The 22851-nt window shown below is 37.8% G+C and overlaps 1 protein-coding gene across 1 annotated transcript in view; it reads right to left on the bottom strand.

Moving 5' to 3' along the window:
* Positions 1-22851, bottom strand: part of LOC124282706 (F-box/WD repeat-containing protein 7-like) — a 33552-nt gene that overhangs the window by 3638 nt on the left and 7063 nt on the right. Inside the window, 12 exon segments of the mRNA XM_046718726.1 lie at positions 255-368; positions 1707-1893; positions 2866-3056; positions 3818-3916; positions 4617-4699; positions 4896-4971; positions 7195-7251; positions 8733-8898; positions 9599-9766; positions 13424-13560; positions 13964-14092; positions 14094-14135. Coding sequence (XP_046574682.1) covers positions 255-368; positions 1707-1893; positions 2866-3056; positions 3818-3916; positions 4617-4699; positions 4896-4971; positions 7195-7251; positions 8733-8898; positions 9599-9766; positions 13424-13560; positions 13964-14092; positions 14094-14135 — 1449 coding nt within the window.

The raw sequence follows: 22851 nt of genomic DNA, 5'->3' as shown, positions 1-22851 counted from the left end.
GTTGTTTCAAATCTACCTACATAGTTCCATGTTTATCCCTAAAAAATGTTCAGTTTACGGTCACTTAAAAAATTGCCAACATCTCATCTGGCATCGTGAAATTGGCATTTCAGTTTGCCATTTCATCAGATACACACTATAACTTTTACAAGTTTTTCTGGTTTCCAAAGGACAATTATGACTTTGCATCATTTATTTTTGAAATGCAAAATCTAGAAATCGGTCAAGCTTTAGACTAGTGTTGTCATTCTCACCGTCTTATCTTGTGAAGTTGTCACCAACTTGCTTCCCCTCCTCACCATCGCCCACACAGGACCCTCATGGCCCAGCAATGTCCGAGTGGTGCCGCCACTTCTCAAATTCCAGATCTTAAAATGAAAGACATACAATTAACTATTTCAGTTCAACAATTTATAATTTCAGTATACTTTATTCAGTCATACTATGATACAACCTCAAATCTTGAAGTTTACATTTACATATTAAAGAGTTATCTCCCTTGACACATTTTCAGCTCATTCTACAGTCTGTTTGATTTCATTTGAGACTAATGAATTGCTGACTAACACTAAATCTAATAATGGCAACAAAACCAAATTTTGAACAGTCACATCAGACGACTGATAGTAGCATAAAGAATCATACTTAACTGTCGCTGTAATGGATTTCCCGAAACATAATTAAATAATGAGCCAAATCCAATCGCCGAATTAGCGAAAACAGCAATGTGTGTTGTGGCCGCCATGGAAATTGGTCACATGTTCTATTTCGACCAATCGTAGTGACAGATGGTTTGATACAAAACAGATTACCATGAAACGACTCGGAAAGAAATAATACAGCAGTATTTTATTTATTCATTAAGATTTTATTTACCAGTATTTTGTTGTCACTTTTTGCTTCTTTTTAAGAGTGGGGCCACATGCTGGTAGAACAGCCAGGTAATCAACAAGCACGTGTAGTGAAATTTCAATTTCACACGTGCAACTCGCACACCTGGCTGTGTAGAAGATTTTTTACATTTTGTGTGAGTGAGCAATTCATCGGTCTCATATGAATTCAAATAGACTTTACATTTAAGACACTTTTGAATATTGAACCAAAGACTACAATGGTACATTCTGAATTGTAAACCAAAAGTCGCTGTGTTCTTTGATCTGATTGGTTGAAAAACATGATCAAATGGTATTCGATTCCCCCGGAAATTCGCTGCGTATTAATACATACAAACATCACTCACACCATTGTATTGTTACGTCGTCAGCTGTGATGACGTCATTAAAATCATATTGTGACGTAAAGTCCGAATGACGTCACAAATGAACAGTTCCAGATGCTACAATGGGAGACAGCCAAAACGGCCGGCTGATGACATTTCACTGCTGTACCCGTACTCGGTGTCAATGAGTGCAGACACAAAAACGTGTGTAGACCTTTTGGTTTTCTTTTGTGTTTACAATGTCGATAAACATCATGTGTTGGCCAATTTCCGGGTTTTATTGAGTATTTGAAGCACGGGAATATTTCATTTGAAAACTCCGGCTGACGCCGTCGGTTCCAAATGAATTCCCGTGCTTCAAATACTCAATAACACCCGGAAATTGGCCAACACATGATGTTTATCTCCCTAATTCACTTATTGAACCTATTGAAGCTCACAGCTAGGTGAGCTAAGGATTATTATCAGCCCCTTGACACCAACCCACCCTTATTGTTGAGTCGTACGAGCCGCTGATGAGTAGGTGCTTGGTGTAGAAGTTGAGGCACCAGACTCCGCGAGTGTGTCCCTTCAGCGTCTGTAACAACTCCCCCGACTTGATGTCCCACAACTTGATCGTCTGGTCCATGCTCCCACTAGCAAGGCGTGTCTCATCAAAGGTCACCGATAGCACACTGAAAGTAATGAGTTAGTGAGTGAATATGGTTCTACACCAGCCAGTATCATTACATCACTGCAGCCTGTTGGTTAGCCTACTGAGTCGTGACCAGATGAAACCATGGCTGACTGTGTGAACAGAAATTCAGTGAGTGAGTGAGTGAGTTTGGTTTTATGCTGCTTTCAGCAATATTCCGGCAATATCACGGCAGGGGACACCAGAAATATGCTTCACATATTGTACCCATGTGGGGAATCAAACCCGGGTCTTTGGTGTGACGAGCGAACACTTTAACCACTAGGCTACCCAACCGCCACGAGCAGAAATTCAATCACTGGGAGTAAATGAGTTTGACAAAACACTGCTTTGAACATGTAATGATTTTATATGATTGGAATCAGACATTGGATTTCACCTTCAGCAGAGACTTCTTTTGATTACCGAAATGATTTGGAGATGGCAATATGAAAGGTAAAACTCACTGACGTATTGTTTGAAAGAGTGAATGTTGTTTTTTGCCATAGTCAGCAGTATTCCAGCTATATTACCGGGATTTGTTATTGAGTTGGGACCGGACAGACCAGTGATTGATAGAAAGAGCACTGAGTAACTGCATGATACCATACATTTGTTTATGGCATACACTAACAAATATTTTCAAAAGTAATTTAAAAAATGGATTTTGTTTTGAGCCTAACAGATATGAAAGGTGTAAGGAAAAAATATCACATCACATTTTTACAAACATGGCTGATAACATAAGGAAAATAGTTATTCTCTCCTCTGCAATTACATGACCAAACAAAAGAATTAAAAATGCACAGTTTGGGCGAGATCACTCCTTTACATGAACAGATATAGGACAATAATTGTTTTTAAATGATGATGATGATGATGATGATGATGATGATGATGATGATGATGAAGATGAAGATGAAGATGAAGATGATGATGATGATGATGTGGAGGATGAGGAAGAGGATCTTACCTCTCTGTGTGTCCTTGGAGATCTACTTTTCGGCAGACACCATTGTTCCAGTTCAGACGAAGATACATGTTGTCGCGAAACAGTTTCTTCCATATTGGTGCACTGTTGACCCTGACCTCCATCTTGACCTCATTGCACTTTGACCTCCAGAGCTCATTATTGTTGGCGAGACAGTGCCATGTCTTGTTAACCTAATTCAGATATATTTGGATGAATCTACAGGCAATTAACTGGGTGAATAGGGTAAGATGTATGCAACTCGAATAGTTTCTCAGAAAAAGGTCATGGCAAGGTTGACCAAGATATTGATGGTCCTTCCTTCACCAGGATCAGGATCTGCTATTCATTGGTTCAAAGTCTCACATTTTCCTCAGTCATATTCCCCAGTGTGTGAGCGCCATATCCAATCTAGTCATGAAGTTTCTGAAGTTTCTCAATATCTCCCCTAACATTCCAGTAGCTAAATGGCCAAGAATATGGCCCCTGCAAATTCTCCCTTAAGGAGTTAGTGAGTTTAGTTCTACGCCATTTTTATCAGTATTCCACAAGAAATGGGCTTCACACATTGTACCCACATGGGAAATTGAACCCGGGTCTTCGGCAATGACGAGCGAATGCTTAATGGCTACCCAAAGAATCAACAGGCAAAGAATGGTAACCACTTTCAAATATTAGCAAATTCTTTGTAACAAATTCTTTGTATTTTGAAATTGGCTGATTGGTGTGCAGAGTAGATGGTCACAACTGCATGAGAAATACTGCTGACTGAGCACTGTAATCGATCTGAGCACCTGATGATTTCCCTACCAGTGCAACCAGTCATGATTCAATGGTTCATGATTCAAGTGTCTGTATTTACAGGTGATGCATAAATGAAGTGACTATAACCTGTGAGGTACCAACAATGACAACTGACCAGCAACAGACTTCGTGAAATCCTGCCGCCACTTACCCTGGAGGCTTGCAGGAGTTCTGCAGGGGACAGGTAACTGAGGATCTTCAAGGCCAGGTGTTCTGGCAGCAGGGCCAGGAAGTCACGGTGCTGCTTGATCTGAGGGAGGGGGAATTGTCAAAATATTTCCAAAATATATCAAAAATAGTACCAGCGATATATTGATTTCATTAACAACCTCATTTTAAGTTTCCAACCCATTTGAAATTATCATTTCTTTTACAGTTTCTTTGTATGATGGTTTGAAGTGATGACAGTATTAATTATATTTTTTTTAAAATAAGGTGAGGTGAAATTGGGTTTAACGTCGTGCTTGAGAATATTTTGCTCATATGACGACGTGCATGCGTGTGTATGTGTAGGTGCGGCTGCTTGTACTAGCCCAGACTGAAGCCGGTTTTGTAGTGCTAGCCCACTGAGATACCATGCCGCAGTGAAGCATGAATACCCCACTCAGATACATTATACTGACTCTGACCCGACCAGTCCTTGTTGTATCCATTAATGCCGAGCGTCAGGCAGGGACCAACAAGTACCATATTTTAATGTCTTTTGGTATGACGCGGTCGGGGATCCAACCCGCGACCTTCCGCTCTCCGGGCAGACGCTCTAACCACTACACCACACAACAAAAAGGGACTGCTCAAATTATGTGATGAAGGAAAAGTTGACATTAACATCCACAATGACTACCATGTGCTATTAAATCAGAGGTTTGAAAAGTTGCTGATACAGCAGAATATCTTTGATAAGCAGGTGCTTGATGATTCTGAGATAACAAAATATATTCTGTACTTACAGTGAGGAAGTTTGAAATGAAGTAATGCTGTCTTGGGTCCAATTTCAACAACAGTTTGTGGAAGAATTCATTTTTCCTAGTATCTGAAAAGGAAAGTAGTTTTACATTTTGTAGTCGCAATGCCTTTATAGACAAAATGTATTCTTGTATTCAGTGCAATAATAGACATTTTCCTTTTCCAGAGTGTGTTTTTAGTTTCAATTTTTATAACATCCTCAGAATATGCGAACTCTATTTCCTAAAATATATCAACAGCGTGACATTGAAAGGTGTACTTACTGTTCCATACATCTGTGTACCAGTACATCAACTGCTGGGCGTCCGGAGACAACTGACAGGGTGGTAGGGAGACTCTCTGCAACAAACATACACGTCAGGCTTACATAGGAGAGACTGTAGTCTCTCAACCACATTATTTTCCATACTGCCTCGCCCTCCCTGCAATACTAAAGCCCTAGATGAAGCAAGTCCCGATTTCCTCAGGTTCTGAATCTACCATCTCACTGGGGCTCCTTTTCAATTTAAATGGAATTATTTGTTACTTTCAAAATTATATATATTCAGAGACTAAGCGAGGACATCCCATTATAGGTCATATTGTAACGACTTGGCACAATATGAGTATGGTTTTACGCCACTTTTAGCAATATTCCAGCAATATTGCGGCGGGGAACACCAGCAATGGGCTTCACACATTGTACCTATGTACATGTGGGGAAGTAAACCTGGGTCTTCGGCGTGACGAGAGGATGCTTTAATCCCATCGCCCCACTTGGCACAATAAATCAGAGGATCATTTACAAGACTGGGCAAGTGCAGGTCCAAATGTGTTTTTTTATCATGTAACCTGATTACGATAAACACAGGGCATTCTAAATTATGGTTGATTATTTCAAACATCTACTGAACATCTCATGCAAACATCAGAAAATCACAAACAACATGTCAACCAATTTTTTAAATGTAGCTACATATACAGAGTAGTGCAAAAGGTATTCGGCAAATTGACAAATTCAGTCTTTATGACAAATCTACGCTGATATTTGGATGACTGTATCTCCGCTTCCAGCTTACGCATCCGTATGCAAACACGCATATAAAATATATTAGTATGTCACGTGCTAGTCACGTGAGTTATGTTAACGTCTGCTATGAATACTTCCGGTTTATCTGATGCAGACGACATGGGTCGAAAAAGTGCTGACTTGTCGCCCGGTGTTAAGAATACAGCTGTAAGGTTGCATCAGGTCGGCAATTCTAACAGTTAAATCAGTAGAATATTAGAGAAACCACGTAGTATGATAAACAATGTGATTAAGAAGTTTGTAACAAAGGGTTCGATGGAGAACAAACCACGAAGTAGAAGGGCAAAAATCGTGAGTGATCGTGATTACCGTGTGTTAGAGAAACTTGTGAAACTTAATAGACGGGACACTCTGGGTGAAATATCTTCAAAATTCAATGAAAACAGGCAAGTTTATAAATCCTATCAGCAAATGAACAATTGAGTATCAACTACATTCACATGGCTTCAAACATCGGGTTTCAAAGAAGAAAGTTGTGGTTTGAGGGATCAATCATAAAAAGCGAATTGCATGTTGTCGTGAAAAGAGAAGGTGGACAGTGAATGAACAGTGGAACAAAATAATATTTTCTGATGAAAGTCAAATTGTTATTGGACAGGATAAACATGTATACATGTGGAGGCAGACTGGAGAGGGATGGTGACCTGATTTAGTGTGTCCAAAAACCAACAGAAAATATCAGGTTATGATATGGGGTTGTATTTGCTGGAATAGCATGGGGACATTAACGGCTGTAGATGGTCATATATATGCCAACAAGTACCAAGACATCCTAGAAAATAATTTATGGCCGGTTATTGCAAGACATTTCCCAAACGATGGGTATTTATTCCAAGATGACAATGCCCCAGTGCATCTTGAGCAGGTCATCAATGACTACAAAGAAAATAATCAAATCAGATGCATGAGCTGGCCAGCTCAATCACCTGACATTAATGTGATCGAAAATGTTTGGTTATAAATCAAAAGAAAGGTTCAGTCTCGAGTTCATTTGATCACATGAATGTTGAACTGTTCATGGAAATTCAGCGAATTTGGGAGACTATCCCACCTGAATATATTCAGTCCCTGTAAAACTGTCTCTATCCCAAGACGTGTGATGAAAGTAATTCATCTCAAAGGACACCTTCACACAATAATAAGTAAGTATACTTACCTTTTTGTGATATTTTATTTGAAAATTACCAATGCGAGAACGGAGATCACAACGTACTGAAAACTGACCCGATACCGCAGCGGCCATTTTGCTGAATACTTTTTGCACTACTCTGTAGCTACAAATTTAATACATCAAACACCACATGCCACACAGCAACCAGCTTCATGTAATCAGATACTTCATGTCTAATCAGATGCCACACAGCAACCAGCTTCATGTAATCAGATACTACAGTGGGTGGGAAGGTGTGGTGCATAAGGAATTGGTCTGAATACCAACTATAAACTGTCCTGTGCGTCAGTCGACAAAGCCTTAAGGGTTCGTGCATACTTACTGTCTTAGGTTCATGTTTAATGGTTCTTGATTTGTCCTTCACATATGAAAGTTTCAGCTACAAGAGACAAAAGGGTATATTCCTTGATTTCAGCATAAGAATAATTTAAGGGGAAATCTAAGACCTTACTTACATATGTTACAGTAAAATAGGTATAGAGATATGAAGAATGAAAAGAAGATCAAATAGAGTGAGTGAGTGAGTTTAGTTTTTGGCCCATTATTCCAACAATATCACAGCAGGGGACACCGGGAAATGGGCTTCACACACTGTGCATCTATCTTAATTCTGTTTCTTATATACAATCAGAAATAAAAATCACTATATGAGTCATAACAGAACCATACACCAAGAATATTTACAATAATTGAAACATAAATTTAAAACCTCACTTGCCATTAATGACAGTAACCATAGATATTCTACACAGCTGTCTCGGGAATGACACAGTTATTAAATGTGAAAGAGTGAGTGGGTATGTGTTTTAGCTGCTTTCAGTAATATTCCAGCAATATCATGGTGGGGGATTACCAGAAATGGGCTTCACACATTGTACCCATGTGGGGAATCAAACCTGGGTCTTCGGTGTTACGAGCGAACACTTTACCCACTAGTCAACCCCACTGCCCCAGATCAAATAGAAATGCATATGTGTGTGTGTAGCTGCTTGTGAGATGACTGTGGACGGTGTTAAAGTGCTGATCCACTGAGATACCATGCCACATTTTAACATAGATACCCCAATCGATCATATCTTTCTGACACCGAGAACTTTGTGCTGAGCACCAGGCAGAGTGACAACAAGTACCACCTATTAAGGTCATCTGGTCTGGAACACAATCCAGTCCCTCCTGGATTCCACGACGAATTTTTAAGAATTCCGCAGCAAATTTAAGTAAATTTTCATCCCATTTTGCAAAATTCTGCAAAATATTCGGCAGTTAAAAACACAAAATAATGCAATTACAGTCTTCAAATAGATTGATTTTGTGAACATAATTGCAGTGTCAAATTCAATAAATATTATTGTAAGGTGTGCTGAAGAAAATATTACCTTATGAATAAATCATCTTTATTCATGAATATTTTGAAAATATCATTATAACAAATGTCTCAGTTCGTTTTTGTGTAACCAATCATACTTTTGACATTTACCCCTACTTTTCGTTTCGGTTGATAGTCAATCTTGATTCAACTTTCAAAATAAGTAAATTCTGTGGCAGAAAAATGGCAAATTCTGCAGGTATTCTGCATGAAAATGTGGTTTCCACAGACCAGACGTTTTTCTGCATCAAAAGTTAATTTCTACGATTCATTGTGCAACCGCGGAATCGCGGAATCCAGGAGGGACTGATAATCAATACAAATCTTAGCTTTAACCATGACCAGCAAACCCTAGGAGGTATGCCTTGTCTACTGTGCCATCTGCAGTATAACACAAGTTAAGAGGCGCTATACTGGTCTGCCTACACAGTTCCCAAGACTCTCCACAGACACGTGATGGTCACTTCCCACACACAACAGTCTCTGTAGCTCACCTTCCTCTTCTTCCTGGGTCCAGCAACTGCGGTGGAAAGAAGCTGTGAGTCGGTGCTGGAGTTGCCAGTGTTGGTGGAGTCTGAGGTCAGGGAGGATCTGACATTGTTGCCAACACGAGGCGAGGTCTCGTCCTGCATGTGGCGCCTCACCGGCATCTCCACAAACCTGACATGTACACACAATACTGTTAAGAAAGTGGTAAAATGTAATACAGTAAAACACAGATAAAACGAACTCCAAGGGACCAAGAAATTTAGTTCGCTATACCCGTTGTTCGTTATTCACATTTGACCGCCATCTTGGATTGTAGAGATGTAGACATTCACAGACATTACCTATATCATGTTGATAAATATGAAGTTTATTTTTTTAATAAAATTGAAATAATACAACTACAACTTAAATAAATTTATTTTATAACGAAAGATGCAAAAACTGTAGCGATTTTTTTTTTTTTCCTACATGTCATAACATGCCCGTGCCTTTTTCTTTTATATTTTCATTTTTATGTAATCAGGCTTTCCGTTCGTTAACATGACACAACAACGGGAAAAAAATGTATGTTATATTTGTCATTGCACTTTTTCAGTAAAGTTCAGACCGACTCAAACGGGGTCCTCAGTCTGACAAGCAAAAGCTTTTACCACTAGGCCACCCAATGACAATGTTTTACTTAAGAATCACTCCAGAAAAATTAGAAAATAGGGAAAAACAAGTGTGTGTCTGAATATATGAGAAGGAATCATTGTAATTAAACAATGGGAACTGGGAAGCTGCCTTTCAATGCCCATAAAGGATATTTGTCACACATTCTTGTTCATAGAGAGAAACATTTGTCGGTGATCCTCCCCTGTGAGCCCCCTACCTGAGGAGTGTGTCGACATGTTGCGGAGGCTGCTGCGTGTCGGTACTGATGCTGCTGGTGCTGCCCCACTTCACCACCGCAGCCTGGTGTCCCTGCGGCAACTTGGCCAACACTGACTTGGACGTCAACTTGAGAAGACTCGGGGCTGACTTATTCACGGGTTCAGATCTAAAACACGTAGGAGAATATATGTTTTGTGGCTGGTATTGAGTATTGTGGATTCTCAGATGTCATTCAGCAATGTTTTTCAACTCTCATTAAAATCAAATCTTAGTTGTCACCATCTCTAAACCAAGATCTGAGGACATTCCTTCCCATCAGAATGACTGTCAGCGACTGACAAGAATATTAGCCAGTCATTTTTCTTTCAAACTGACAATTTCCATTCCAGACTATACCTCAACAAATATTTTGACAAAGGTCTTGATTCATAATTTGAAAATTGCCTAATAGATGAACATGTGTAATCGTCTTTTCGAATATGTCATGTTAATGTTTTTCGTGGTTGTATGATGAGAAAATGCAATCTGACTGTATCTTTTCTTTTCCTGGTAAGCAATGCTCTGAGAAGTTCTTAAAATATTTCCTTAACAACAATAATAATATATATTCATGAGTAAATTAATAACTCACATTATAAGATGCCTAGCGGTTAGAACAATCGAAAAAACACAACATTATCAGACAATAAAGGTATAGTTTTTTGATGACGTAACAACTGAATGACATTATCTTGTCACTGCACCATTCTAGTGCACCATTCTAATCGAACCGTTTGCATGTCAGTTGTCATCGCCTCGTACGGCCTCCTACAGTAAACTGCTCCATTGCATCCCCTTTCTTGGTTTGCAGTTGCTTCACGCAGCTAACATCACTGGTGGAAACATTACGTTTATGTTTTATGACGGTTAAAATGTGTCAATTCGACTCACAAGTTTTCAGTGACACGGTAACGTTCGCAATGTTTACATTCCCACAATGCAATCGTGGAATGTCGCTTGACTACTCAGCTTCATCTGGATGTACTGATCTAAACTTACGTTGGTAGTAGAAATGCGACGTTCATATTGCCCCATATGGTTTACGTTAATGACAGATGTACTGGGTAATTAAAATAATTCAGAGAAGATATTTAATCCGAACGTAAACCGTCATCAAACTGTTATCATTGTTTTTTTCTAGTAACATTCGTCTTAACGTAGGGGGGCAGACACATCAATAGAACAGCGCGCCAATTAGCCCTGTGCGAGGATTCTTAATTTAGGTCACCCACACCATTGTTTGTTTTCTGCCTTAAATTAATCGTAAGTATCCTTAGAAAGTACTAAATTTGGCATCTTAGAAAAGAAATACAGTTCGCTCTACCACCATGTATAGTGTAATAAAGCACACTTTCGCCCTGAACTATTATAACATTAAAGCACTCGGACACAAGCGTCCTTGTACTTTAGCTATAATAGTTCAGGGCGAAAGTGTGTTTTATTACACTATACAGTATTGGTGGTAGAGCGAACTGTATTTCTTAAATAGAGAAATAGAGAAAAAATACATTTTCTAATATTATCTGTCATTTTTCAATAAACAAATTACCTTCTGAGATACAAAGTTTATTTGTCTTCGATGAAGATTCACACAATAACAATCATTAAATTCTTTCAATAATTGTTCCGCATTTAGTGATAATTTCTTCATTAAGACTTGTTCTCTTGAATATATAAAATAAAATATTTATAATGCATATCTTGAAATGTTTATTCTTAAAATACTTTATAACAAGAAAAAACATAATATAATTTAATAAAAAGATTAAAAGAAGCTTTTTAGGTCTGTGTATGCCTATTCTTGCAGCGCTATGATCGTAATGTTCAGCATTCCACAGTTTCACTCAGCCCTGTAAACCATGCTCCACTACACCAGAACAGTCTTCAGCTTGGGTAACACCAAACTGACATTAGCATGCATACAGCTTTATGAATATTCATTAAGCATTACCCATCAGCCATGAATAATACAAGGTAAAGTAAACAAAACAACAATGCCTGAGTGAAACGTCTTCAGATTTCTAAGTAAATTCACATGTTAATATAACCATTTGTCTAAAAGATCTTATAACTTAAGGCAATTTCAGTGTAATGATTTCCAATAAATATTTATGGGGAATCCGATATTTGATGGGATAGGTAGATATATTCAGGACAATACACTGATCCTTTGTGCTGAAAACATATTGGACCACATGAATACAGTCCAATCAAGCAGTGGTAGCCATGGAATGCTAAAAAGTAGATAGGAAGTATATTTTATAAAATTATGGTCAATTATGATATGATAAAAATCCAGTTATTCTAATTCTAAAACTTGACACATGTATGATACTACATGAATAAATTTGAAATACAGTGGAAACCGCCTAAGTAAAGACCGCTTAACTAAACAGACCTGATAAGTAAACACTTTCCTTTGGTCCCAGCAAATTTCTTCATTAATTATCACTATTAGAGTCCGGTTAACTAAACTCAGAAAAGTAAACAATACCGCTTAACTAAATGTCTTCTCACGGTCCCTGGAAGTAAATTACTTAACAAAAGAGACTGGATAACTAAATTAGTGATCACCACATAATCCGACATGAGGGGCACAGTCACCAGCTAAACAAACATCCTACTTACAGCTTGCTGGCAGCACACAGTTGACAATACACTGACAACTGGAGGCCAGCCCTGATAAGTGGTTCATTGTTACATATGCATACATATACATGCATATGGTTGTCATTTGCATGTTTTTATAAGTTTGGATAAGTAAAATACCTGATAAGTAAACAATTTTGGCGAGTCCCTTGAAATTTTACTTATCAGGTTTCCACTGTATAACAAATTATAATGAACTCAAGTAACCACTAAGGTTAGTGCAATATAACCATAGTTTGTTATATGCATTTGGACCATATTTATATTTATCATATAAAGCCAGTGGCCAGGCCCAAACACCCTAACCCCTCATTATATCCATCAGTTCGCTGTAAGCATGTTCTTTTAAACAGTTTGCTGTCATTATTTCCAATAGATATTCTCATAGTAGTATTGCTGTTACTCTGCTCTTTGTGTTTGGGCGGTGGGGTAGCCTAATGGTTAAAGTGTCGGCTCGTCATGCTGACGACCTGGGTTCGAATCCCCACATGGGAACAATGTGTGAAGCCCATTTATGGTGTCCCCCACCGTGATATTGCTGGAATATTGCTATAAGCGGCGTAAAACCCAACTCACTCACTCTTTGTGTTTGAGTGGACAGGACAGAGAGAGGAATGATATAATTACAGAATGCAATGTTCTATCTTCTAAAGGCAAGGAAGTAATAACTGCTAAATTAGGCTGGAATTTCTGAACTATATTTTACTTTGCCTAAGGAGCCTATTTATTATAGGTCCACTCAACATGTTGTTTGTAAACAACATAGGCACTGCAGTGCAGATGTCACTCAAAAACAGGATTTGCAAAGTAGTCACTGTACCTTCAACTGGGCATCAACAGATATTTACTGTTTATAAATCAATGTGTTCAAGTAACTTGATGCAAAACCTGTTTTATTGCAAGAGGGATCTTCATCATCATCAGATTGTTATGTCTAAGCACTGACATTTTGTTTGAAGCAACTACAAGTGATCTGAGAGGAGGAATCCGATTGGTCATCTAGAAGGGATATAACCTGCAATAGCCACTGGTGGAGCTACAAGCAGGACACAGGTTCCAGCCAAGCTCAGCTAGGGTCGAAATTGGAATTTAGACTGTAAAATTATTTTCCTATGAAGATTGATTATTGCCTAACCTGTACTGATGGGTGGCAAGATGGGGCAACTTAATGCAGTCTGTGTCCTTGAACTTGGCCTTCACATCGTCATCAAGCTGAAGATACGCTGACTTCACTCGGAAATAATTATTCTGTCGCAACCTTGTCACTTTTTCCTGAAATGACACAAACAAGTAAATAATGTGAAGGAAAGTGAAGTCTGGGTTGATGTGAGGGTTGAGAGAAGGATGACAGGATGGCTGGATGTTATGCCTTAGAGAGGCTTGGTTGGGCTGAAGGTAAGGTAATATGGGAGTTAGCTGGAAATGTCCAAAATGGACATGAACATGCAGTGTCGAATGGAAACACTAATGACAGAACTGGATATGGATATTTAATACATTTTGAAAATCATTTCAGAAACATTGGAAGGTGAATGTTTATTGCTCTGTTTCTTCCAGACTTTGTCTGATAATGCAATGAAGTATTTTACTGGTGCCAAAGATATACTTAAACTAGGATTACGTGACAGAAATTAACTAAATGAGTAGTATAAACCGAAGGGTTGTTTTCCTCCACCTTCAGCTCCCTGCTGGTGTGAGTGCTGACTGGCTGGAAGTCGATGTCGGGGAAGTGGCTACGGGCGGTGTACATGAAGTCGCGATGCAGCGTCGGCTGCATTACCGTGTACAGGAACTGGAACTGGCGTGTAGTTGCTCTTCCGCAGCAGAGACTCCAGCAGACAACATCGCTGCAATGACATGAACGGTACACCATAGCCATAAACATACAAAGGCTGCAATATTACTGCAAGGATTTGCACAAACTGACAAATCTAAATAATAAGGTTCAAATGGGTCTATGATATATTGAATATTACATGTCATCATATACACTGAATTACAAAATGCTATTTATTACCAAAACAGCTGAGTAGCTGATCAATTTTCAACTATTACAGTCACAACTTGCAACCATATCAGTCACTGCAACCAAAATTTTAAAAAATATTAGCAATATATTCATTAACAGGTACAAAAATAAGCACCCAAAATATGTAATCATTGTTGAGACTACCATTTATTTCATACCATTGTTTGTGAGATCAAAGGTATGTTTGTTTTGTACACAACATACAACTACCAACAACAGCAATCAGCTGATATTGACAACCAGAACAAAGAGACTCGGGTTGATTGTTACAATAGTCCACTAGTCAAAGAGCCATGCAAATAGACTCGATCACCATCACATAAAGAACTTGCTCAATTCTATATTACAGAACTCTCTTGTCACAAGTCACCCATGATGCAGAACCAGCCACACTTTCACCGATTATGGCTTTCCAATAATACATGCCTTGATTCCATTCAAGATTCACTGCCTGTGATGGATTCCACTGCCGGTGATGGATTGTTTTGATGTGATTCACTGTATAATTTTGAATTTTATTCCTCAACTCAAAACTCAGGTTACTACGTACATATATTTCTGGATGAAAGGTGTCAAGATTTATTAACTACTGAGTTATTTGTACAAGCTGGAGTTATATTTTATTGACTATGCACACAAGCTTCTCTTTGATAGCGAGCTCATTGTGGGTACTCTCAACTTGGAGTGACTAGTTCGTCAGGAAGTCAAATATTGATAGATCCCTTGAGTGTGACTCTGTATTAGACAAGTGGCAAGGTGTCGGACACCTGATATGTAATACATACAAGTCCATAAATTTTTTACATATGGCAACCACTGGCTCATTCCACGCTGTGATCTGCGATCTTAGAGCTACAGTAAAGTTTATTTTGAAGTATAGGTACTACAACAGCTCTGGTTATATGATCACCTAGATTTATTGGAGTTAAAATTCAATTTTAATTAAATTGTGTAATTTATGCTTAGTATTTTATTTTTGTATTCATTTAAAATTTTGACCAGAGACGTCCAAGTCCTTGTGACAGCAAATAGGTATATATTCCACCTAAAGTGTTCCCAATAGATAAATAATGGTATTGTCAGCAGAAAAAGAAATTCTCTAGGAAACTTTTATGACAACCAGTTGTAACCATAGCAACATAACTACCATAATCCTCGTACATTTGGTCCTCGGCAACCCATGGACACTGAAGTCAGTCCTTGTTAAGATTAGTTAATTTTGTAAACTGAAAAGATTTGACTAATTATTACAAAATGTAATCTGTGTGAAACTTTGGCATAAGTATTTGAGTTATCACTTTACACCATATATGTAATGGCTACTCAAATATCCTTTAACACATCAAGCAAAAATAAATATTGTTTCTACAGCACCAGGTGTTCAATAATTGGTTTGGACAAGAATTTGATTTTTCCTGTTTAGGCTAGACCAATTTTATTTCTTGTTTTACAGAGTTTTGTCCTCAGAAAACCTAAAGGGAAATCACCAGTCAAAGTTATATTACTTTTAAATACTAAAAGTGTTTTACTTTTGGCAATTTATAAAGTGTATATGGGGCAAAAAACAATCAAAAAATTAATTTTTTTGTAAGTTTACATTTTTGGCCAATAGAAACAATAGGATTATATTTTTTGAGCGGAGAAAATTATTTGTATTTTTTTTCTTATTCTTGAAAAAATACGACCGGCAGAACCGTAAAACAAGAAATAAAATTGGTCTGGGATTAGTATGTTAGATAACAGGTACTATTGTTATATAAGCACTATACATTCACAGGTGTAGAACAGCAATTAGCAACAAACAGTGTCAACAAAGCTGCTTGTACCTGTGCCAGAGCCCTACCTGTACAGGTAACAGGACAACTTATACAACAAGTAAGCTCATTAACCGAATTGTATTCAAGGAGCAGCAGGTATTTGCCTTCACACATACTCAGGGGAAACCACTGCATACCACTGCTGAGACGAAAATAACAAACAGTCGTAACTCTTGATATTTTAGTTCATGGTTTTTATCAATAATTAATGAGGACCAGTAGATTATGAAACAATGTCATTGTGTCACTTTAATAAATGCTGTTCTGTAGAACTGTGTATATGAACACAGAAATAGTGGTTCTGCGATTGTTATTACACAGATATTCAATATCAGGATATTGTAAAGACATGTAAAGACCAGGTGTGGGAGGTGTTCTGTACAGACTCTTGTCACTTGTTCAGTTCATTGTCATTTAGTAATCAAGCAAGGGGTCATCAATTTGATGGCCTATTGTTACACTGACATTAGAACTTAGCATGAGAGTGTCATATATTTGCATTCCTATTGTTATATTTCATTAAAGGTCACATGCAACGTAAAACACAACTTTGCAGATTCTGATACCTTTCGGTATGGACTTACCGAAACAAATCATCAAAAATGCAAATTCAACTTATAAAGTTGAAAAATAACGCGATGAAAAAACCCGCGCAAAATCGGAGTTCAAACATTTCACTAATTTTCCCCCGACTTTTCGGGGGAAAACTGGTTTCAACAGCTGGACTGCGCTCATAGCACGTGCGCAGTGAAATAGGTTCGCGCAGCTTGGAAGCGGGCTGTCCGGTGAATACTCGGTGAAGGCTTTGGTGTGAGCTATTTTCATAATGTTTTGTTGATATCTCACAGGCACGAGCTTTTTATATGTTATGACAGTAAATAAACTGTTTATATAATTTCATTTGTCTATTTCACCACACGTTCTTCTTACCGAGTCACTTTCTCAGTTCGATACTTAAAAGCAATGTCATTATTAGCGTTGACAGAATTTCTAACTGTGATATAGATATGTCGCTGTCACAGACAAAACTCAATGTCTTGTTTTATTGACACCTGTGTGTCTCCCTGCCTGTCTGCTAATGACAATATTCAATACACAACTGCGATCACTGACCACATGCAATTTGAACTTAACACCAATCAGGCTATACACAAAAACAAAACGCATTGATTTATGGCCCGAGTTCGGTCTCTGTCACATTATGTAATTACACAGACAGGCAGGTGTGATACTTGAACACATGACATGTTATGATGTCTGTTGATTGCAAAATGTTATACACAACAACAAAAATGAGCATGTATTTACAAAACCCAACATCTCTATATATACACACACAATGAGCCGTGAGGGAATCGGCAAATGAATCAGCCGTTACACTTGAGTGCACACCCACCCGCTCTGACTGGGTTCGGTATCCCGGCTGCTTCGTTTCTTGGGAAGGAAACCCAAGTACACAATATTGCACTTTTGATGTGCGATTGTACGCTTATAATTTTGTTTATATGTTTTTTTCATAACCAGCAATGTATATTATATGTCATGAATAAGTGATAATTGTGTTTTAATTATGTTTGATTTTTTGGTTGTATGTGACCTTTAAGAATTCACAAGTCGTTAAGTCATACATTCAATGGCTTTTATAGTCAAATTAGGATGATATCATTTTGAGTGTTGCAATCAACTGTTTGCAATTGTGCAAACCAAAAATGGGATTAAAAGTGAATCAATACATTAGGACAGTGTTTGGTATTTATCTTAGAGAACATTGCATAACAAATACAGTCTAAAATCAACAATACATTTTATCATATGTCACATTACTTTTTAAATCATAAGCCTGTTATAAGCCTGTATTACTATGGTATAAGCCTGTATTACTATGGTATAAGCTTATATTAGAAAAGCAAGATTTATGGGCATCAACTTCTTTATTGTGAATACACAATGTTTCGGCGCATCACCTGTTGAAGGAGCAAGCATACACTCTGAAATATCGTGTTATTCACAATAAAGAAGTTGACATCCATAAATCTTGCTTTTCTGATGCATTCAACTTCTAAATGCCCTTCAAAGATTTAAGCTTATACTGTCACCAAGCCTGACCTGAAATAGACATATACCTGTATTAAAATGTTTGCTTTGATTAAAGATGTGTCTATTTTGTTCAGTACTTGAATATATCATTCCTTTCTGGAGAGGGGCAGTGGGGTAGCCTAGTGGTTAAAGCGTTGGCTCGTCACGCCGAAGACCCGGGTTCGAATCCCCATATGGGTAACAATGTGTGAAGCCCATTTCTGGTGTCCCCGACGTGATGTTGCTGGAATATTGCTAAAAGCAGCGTAAAACCAAACTCAGTCAGTCAGTCAGTCCTTTCTGGACATACCAACCCTGACAGCCCTAATCATTTTGTATTTCTAGACACCAAGAGAGTCCTGTGGAATAAAATTAATATTGGCCTGGTACAAAAAATTACTTTCGACACACTTTTTTCCAAGTTTACTCAGATGATCAGTCAAATTGCCTCATTAAAGGCATGTTGTGAGGTATATGGCACTGGTAGAGTGATACAGTCTAATCAATACTAATCTATCACCATCACTGATCTCTGCCTCGCTACACCAGCACACACAGGAATGTACATGTGACAACAGAAAAACATGCTTTAGGACATAAAAATATAATATTTGATTTTCATCTCTGATCAACGTACTGCAAAAAAACTCAACTCACATCACTGATTGTCCTCATGAGTGAGTGAGTGAGTTTAGTTTTACAGGAATATCACATTTTCTAGGAATATCACGCTGGGTGACACCAGAAATGGGCTTCTATTCGCACATTGTTCCATGTGGGGAATCAAACACGAGTCTCCGGCATGACGAGCGAACGCTTTATCCACTAGGCTACCCCAACAGCCCCTGTCCTCATGAACTTACTGAAAAAGAACATCACTACATCTCTTTCTTGATGAAATACACCACATATACAGGCAAACAAAAGACTAAGAATTCTTTCTCATTATGGTGTTGGTCATTTTAACCCTTACAGGTCAAAATAAATAAAAAAGACAGAAAAATTGCAGCAATAGTCCTACAAAACATAATCCTTGATGTGAACCACATGTCAGCAGTTGGTATGCTTAATATTCACAGATGGTTTGTATAATTGAATTAAGAAAATATGTATCAAAACAAAACGTCTCCAGCCTGAAACAAATTCTAAGAAAACCTAATAAATATTCTATTGTGGCCTTATGAAAATTGTTTATTATAAATCACATATTGATCATCTTACTGCCACCGTTTTGAGTCCTACAGAAATGCACCTTGTATGAAATGACTTAATCCCTCCTATCGATTACTAGATTTACAGTAATCCACCACATTGATTTTTCACAAGATGAATAGAAAATGTATTTATTAGCCAATGAAAAGACAATTTACTGGCACATATTTTATTGAGCTACCAACACGCCGCAGAGCCACACCAAAAAAGTGCTGAAACTCCCTGGAAATGAGGTATTAAGGCAATAATAGATGTGACGGCAATTTGGAATAAACTGCCGTCACCCTGAGACTGGTGCCTTTCACTGACTAATCCCAGGATCAACTCAACACCTTAATGCTCTCAGGTTATACTCATACATCCATAAATAAGTAAAGTGAAGAGTCCTGAAGGGTATTGTTAGACGAGATAAAGCACTTTCTCGCCCTGCCTTATACTGTAGTAATAAAACACCAACTAATTTTAAGGATTGAAAACTTCTGCTCTGTTTTACCTGAAACTGCTGTACGAAAACTGCAAAGTGAACAAATTTGGATTTTTTTTTTTGTAAAGTATTTTTATTCACTTTACTTGGTTACATTTGAACAAGATATGTGGGTAGAGTAGAATGGTACAGGTTGCATAATAAAAAGCAGACAGTGTATAACATATGGTATTGGGAATATAGATTAACAATTGAGATGCTAGCTTATATTACAGAGAATTAAAAGACTAAAAAATAAGTTACAGGACTGCATCTAGGACATTCCATTTTCTGTAAAAATGTTTCATATTATCGTTTTTCTTCTCGATAAATTTCTCTATCTCGTAGATATCTTTTAATAATGTTATGTAGATGGTGAAGCTAGGTTTGTGTCCTTTTATATTCATTACGAAAATGTGGCGCTTTGCCAATAGTATCATGTGGTTGAGTAAGTGGTTACTACTGCAACAAAAAAGAATGTCATGGTTTGACATTTTATACGTTTTACCAAGGACAAATATTAATTTTTTATTTCTTTTCATTTAAAGTGTTAAAAAAGTGAGGCATTGATATTTTACATTTTTCAAGACACCTTCTAATGTAATCATACTGGTATTATGCCAAACAACCAGTTGGCAATTTTTGTATATGGTGTCTCTGGGTGTACTTTGTAAAGTTCAGATAGGAGGGGCACGCATAAAGATTTTTTTTTCTCAACTTTCACTTTTTATACCTTTCATCATGCTATTTTTATTGATCCCAAGTCAACCCTAGTTTACATTTTAACTGTCTTTGTTTTTCCTTTCTTCTTTGAATTGTTTTGTGTCTGTCTGTATCTGCATGTGTGTCTGTCTGTATGTATGTCTGTATCTGCAGGGGCGGTGGGGTAGCCTAGTGGTTAAAGCGTTGGCTCATCACGCTGAAGACCCGGGTTCGATTCCCCACATGGGCACAATGTGTGAAGCCCATTTCTGGTGTCCCCCGCCGTGATATTGCTGGAATATTGCTAAAAGCAGCGTGAAACTAAACTCAGTCAGTCTGTCAGTTCTGTATCTGCATGTGTGTCTCTCTGTCCGTGTTTATAGTGCTGGTCCAAAGAGAAACCAGCGATGGTTTAACCATGATGCCGACACAACATAGTGTCTCCATGCCAGCAGGTCCTTATTATATTCCCTTAATATCAAGCACACTTTGTTGACACAGGTCATTGTATCCCAATTGCATAGATCGATGCTCATGCTGTTGATCACTGGATTGTCTGGTCCACACTCCATTACTTACAGACTGCCACCATATAGCTGGAATAGTGCTGAGTCTGGCATAAAACTAAACTCACTCACTCACTATCAAGCACAAGGCTGGGGAACAACAAGTACCACCTTTTAACTTCTATTGGTATGACTGACATTCTGATCTATAGCCAGCATACTCTCAAAATAGAGAAGACTTTTATGGTAATTCATATATAACCATTTTAAGTCTCATATTTAAGTTTGGACTTCAGTGAGCTTATGACCATGTTCAGCTTGAAACCACCTCTATCAAAACTACTCCCAAAATAGCGGTGTATTTGAACAAATCCAGCTGTTATCTATATATGTAAGTACAAAGTACAGAATAACTTATACCTCCTCAAATAGAACTCTACTTACAGAGAGCCCTGAAGTGCTTGTATAGCCAAAGTCACACTGCCTCCACTAACATTGCCAAGTACCAAAACTTGCAAACAACATTATCACTACAACTGTAGCCATAGGATAAGAAACATGTCACTCTGTTGGTGAAATATGCTTAAGAGAACAAACGTACACTCACATTAAGTCCCAGAAAAAATTCAAAGGAAAAACAAGTCGCAATTTCAACAGAGGCAATCTAGACTTGCCCAGTCATATTTATTTTTCTATGGCCTGTGAGTGAGTGAGCAAGTGAGAGTGAGTGAGTGAGTGAGTTTGGTTTTACACCGCTTTTAGTAATATTCCAGCAATATCACAATATCAGGGCTGACACCCGAAATGGGCTTCAAACACTGTATCATCTGCATGAAACAGATTTAATACTTTCTTTAAAAAATACATAAAACATCCACATCTCTGGATAAAACATTTGAACTATTATACATGACAACAACTACCGACATATCTCAACCTAAACTTAGTTTGTAAACAACTGCTGTTCATACAAGCCATAAATCCTCATCCAAAACAGCTGATACACAATCAGCGATAAATATGTCAGCTTGATTTATGCAGTAGCAATCTGACGTCCATTTTCCGATATACAAGAAGAGCATGCAGTGCCCAGGGTTGCCCGGATATGTCCCCTCTCCACTGTAGGTGACTTATCTTGCCCAAGGGCTTCTGTAGTCATTCAGGAAATCTCAAGTACACACTACATGTCATCAACAGTTTAATGGCCTTATAGCTATAATCTTATCTCTCTTAAGAGCTTCCTGGCTGTGGACAGACAATTAGAAATTTATACTGTACTCGAATTCCTCTAAGGCTGTCCATATGTTTTTCTGTGTTTCTCATCTCCTTCCCATCTGTATTGTCTTTCGAACACGAAACAACAAAAATATTTTCCTGTCTCAGTTTTCCCTGCTGCAGTGAAAATTTGTGCTGAATTAACAAATATATACTGTTAACCTTACAAGCTCATAATAGTACGGCCGCTTGATCTATCTTTATCCATATATATTTAAGAATTATTTCCAAAGCAACTCAATCTATCACAATTTGTTTTAAAGATTATTACCATGTGATCTAAAATTTAAGATTTCATAAAATAAGCTGCACAATTTGCATTTGTTTTTTGCATTTATCTATTCTTATTTATTTTGACAAAAAAGCATTCTTTGCTTGTGATGTCAGAATCATAAAAATATTTTGATAACACATAAAATTTGGACTCTTTGCATTGTTTGACGTTGTAAGTTCATGAAATGGAATTATTGAACGGTTTATCTT

The sequence above is a fragment of the Haliotis rubra genome, unplaced genomic scaffold (genome assembly GCF_003918875.1).
Source record: "Haliotis rubra isolate DU_JTF1 unplaced genomic scaffold, ASM391887v1 Scf301, whole genome shotgun sequence".
Lineage (NCBI taxonomy): Eukaryota > Metazoa > Mollusca > Gastropoda > Lepetellida > Haliotidae > Haliotis > Haliotis rubra.
This window is presented reverse-complemented; position numbering and strand designations above follow the sequence as displayed.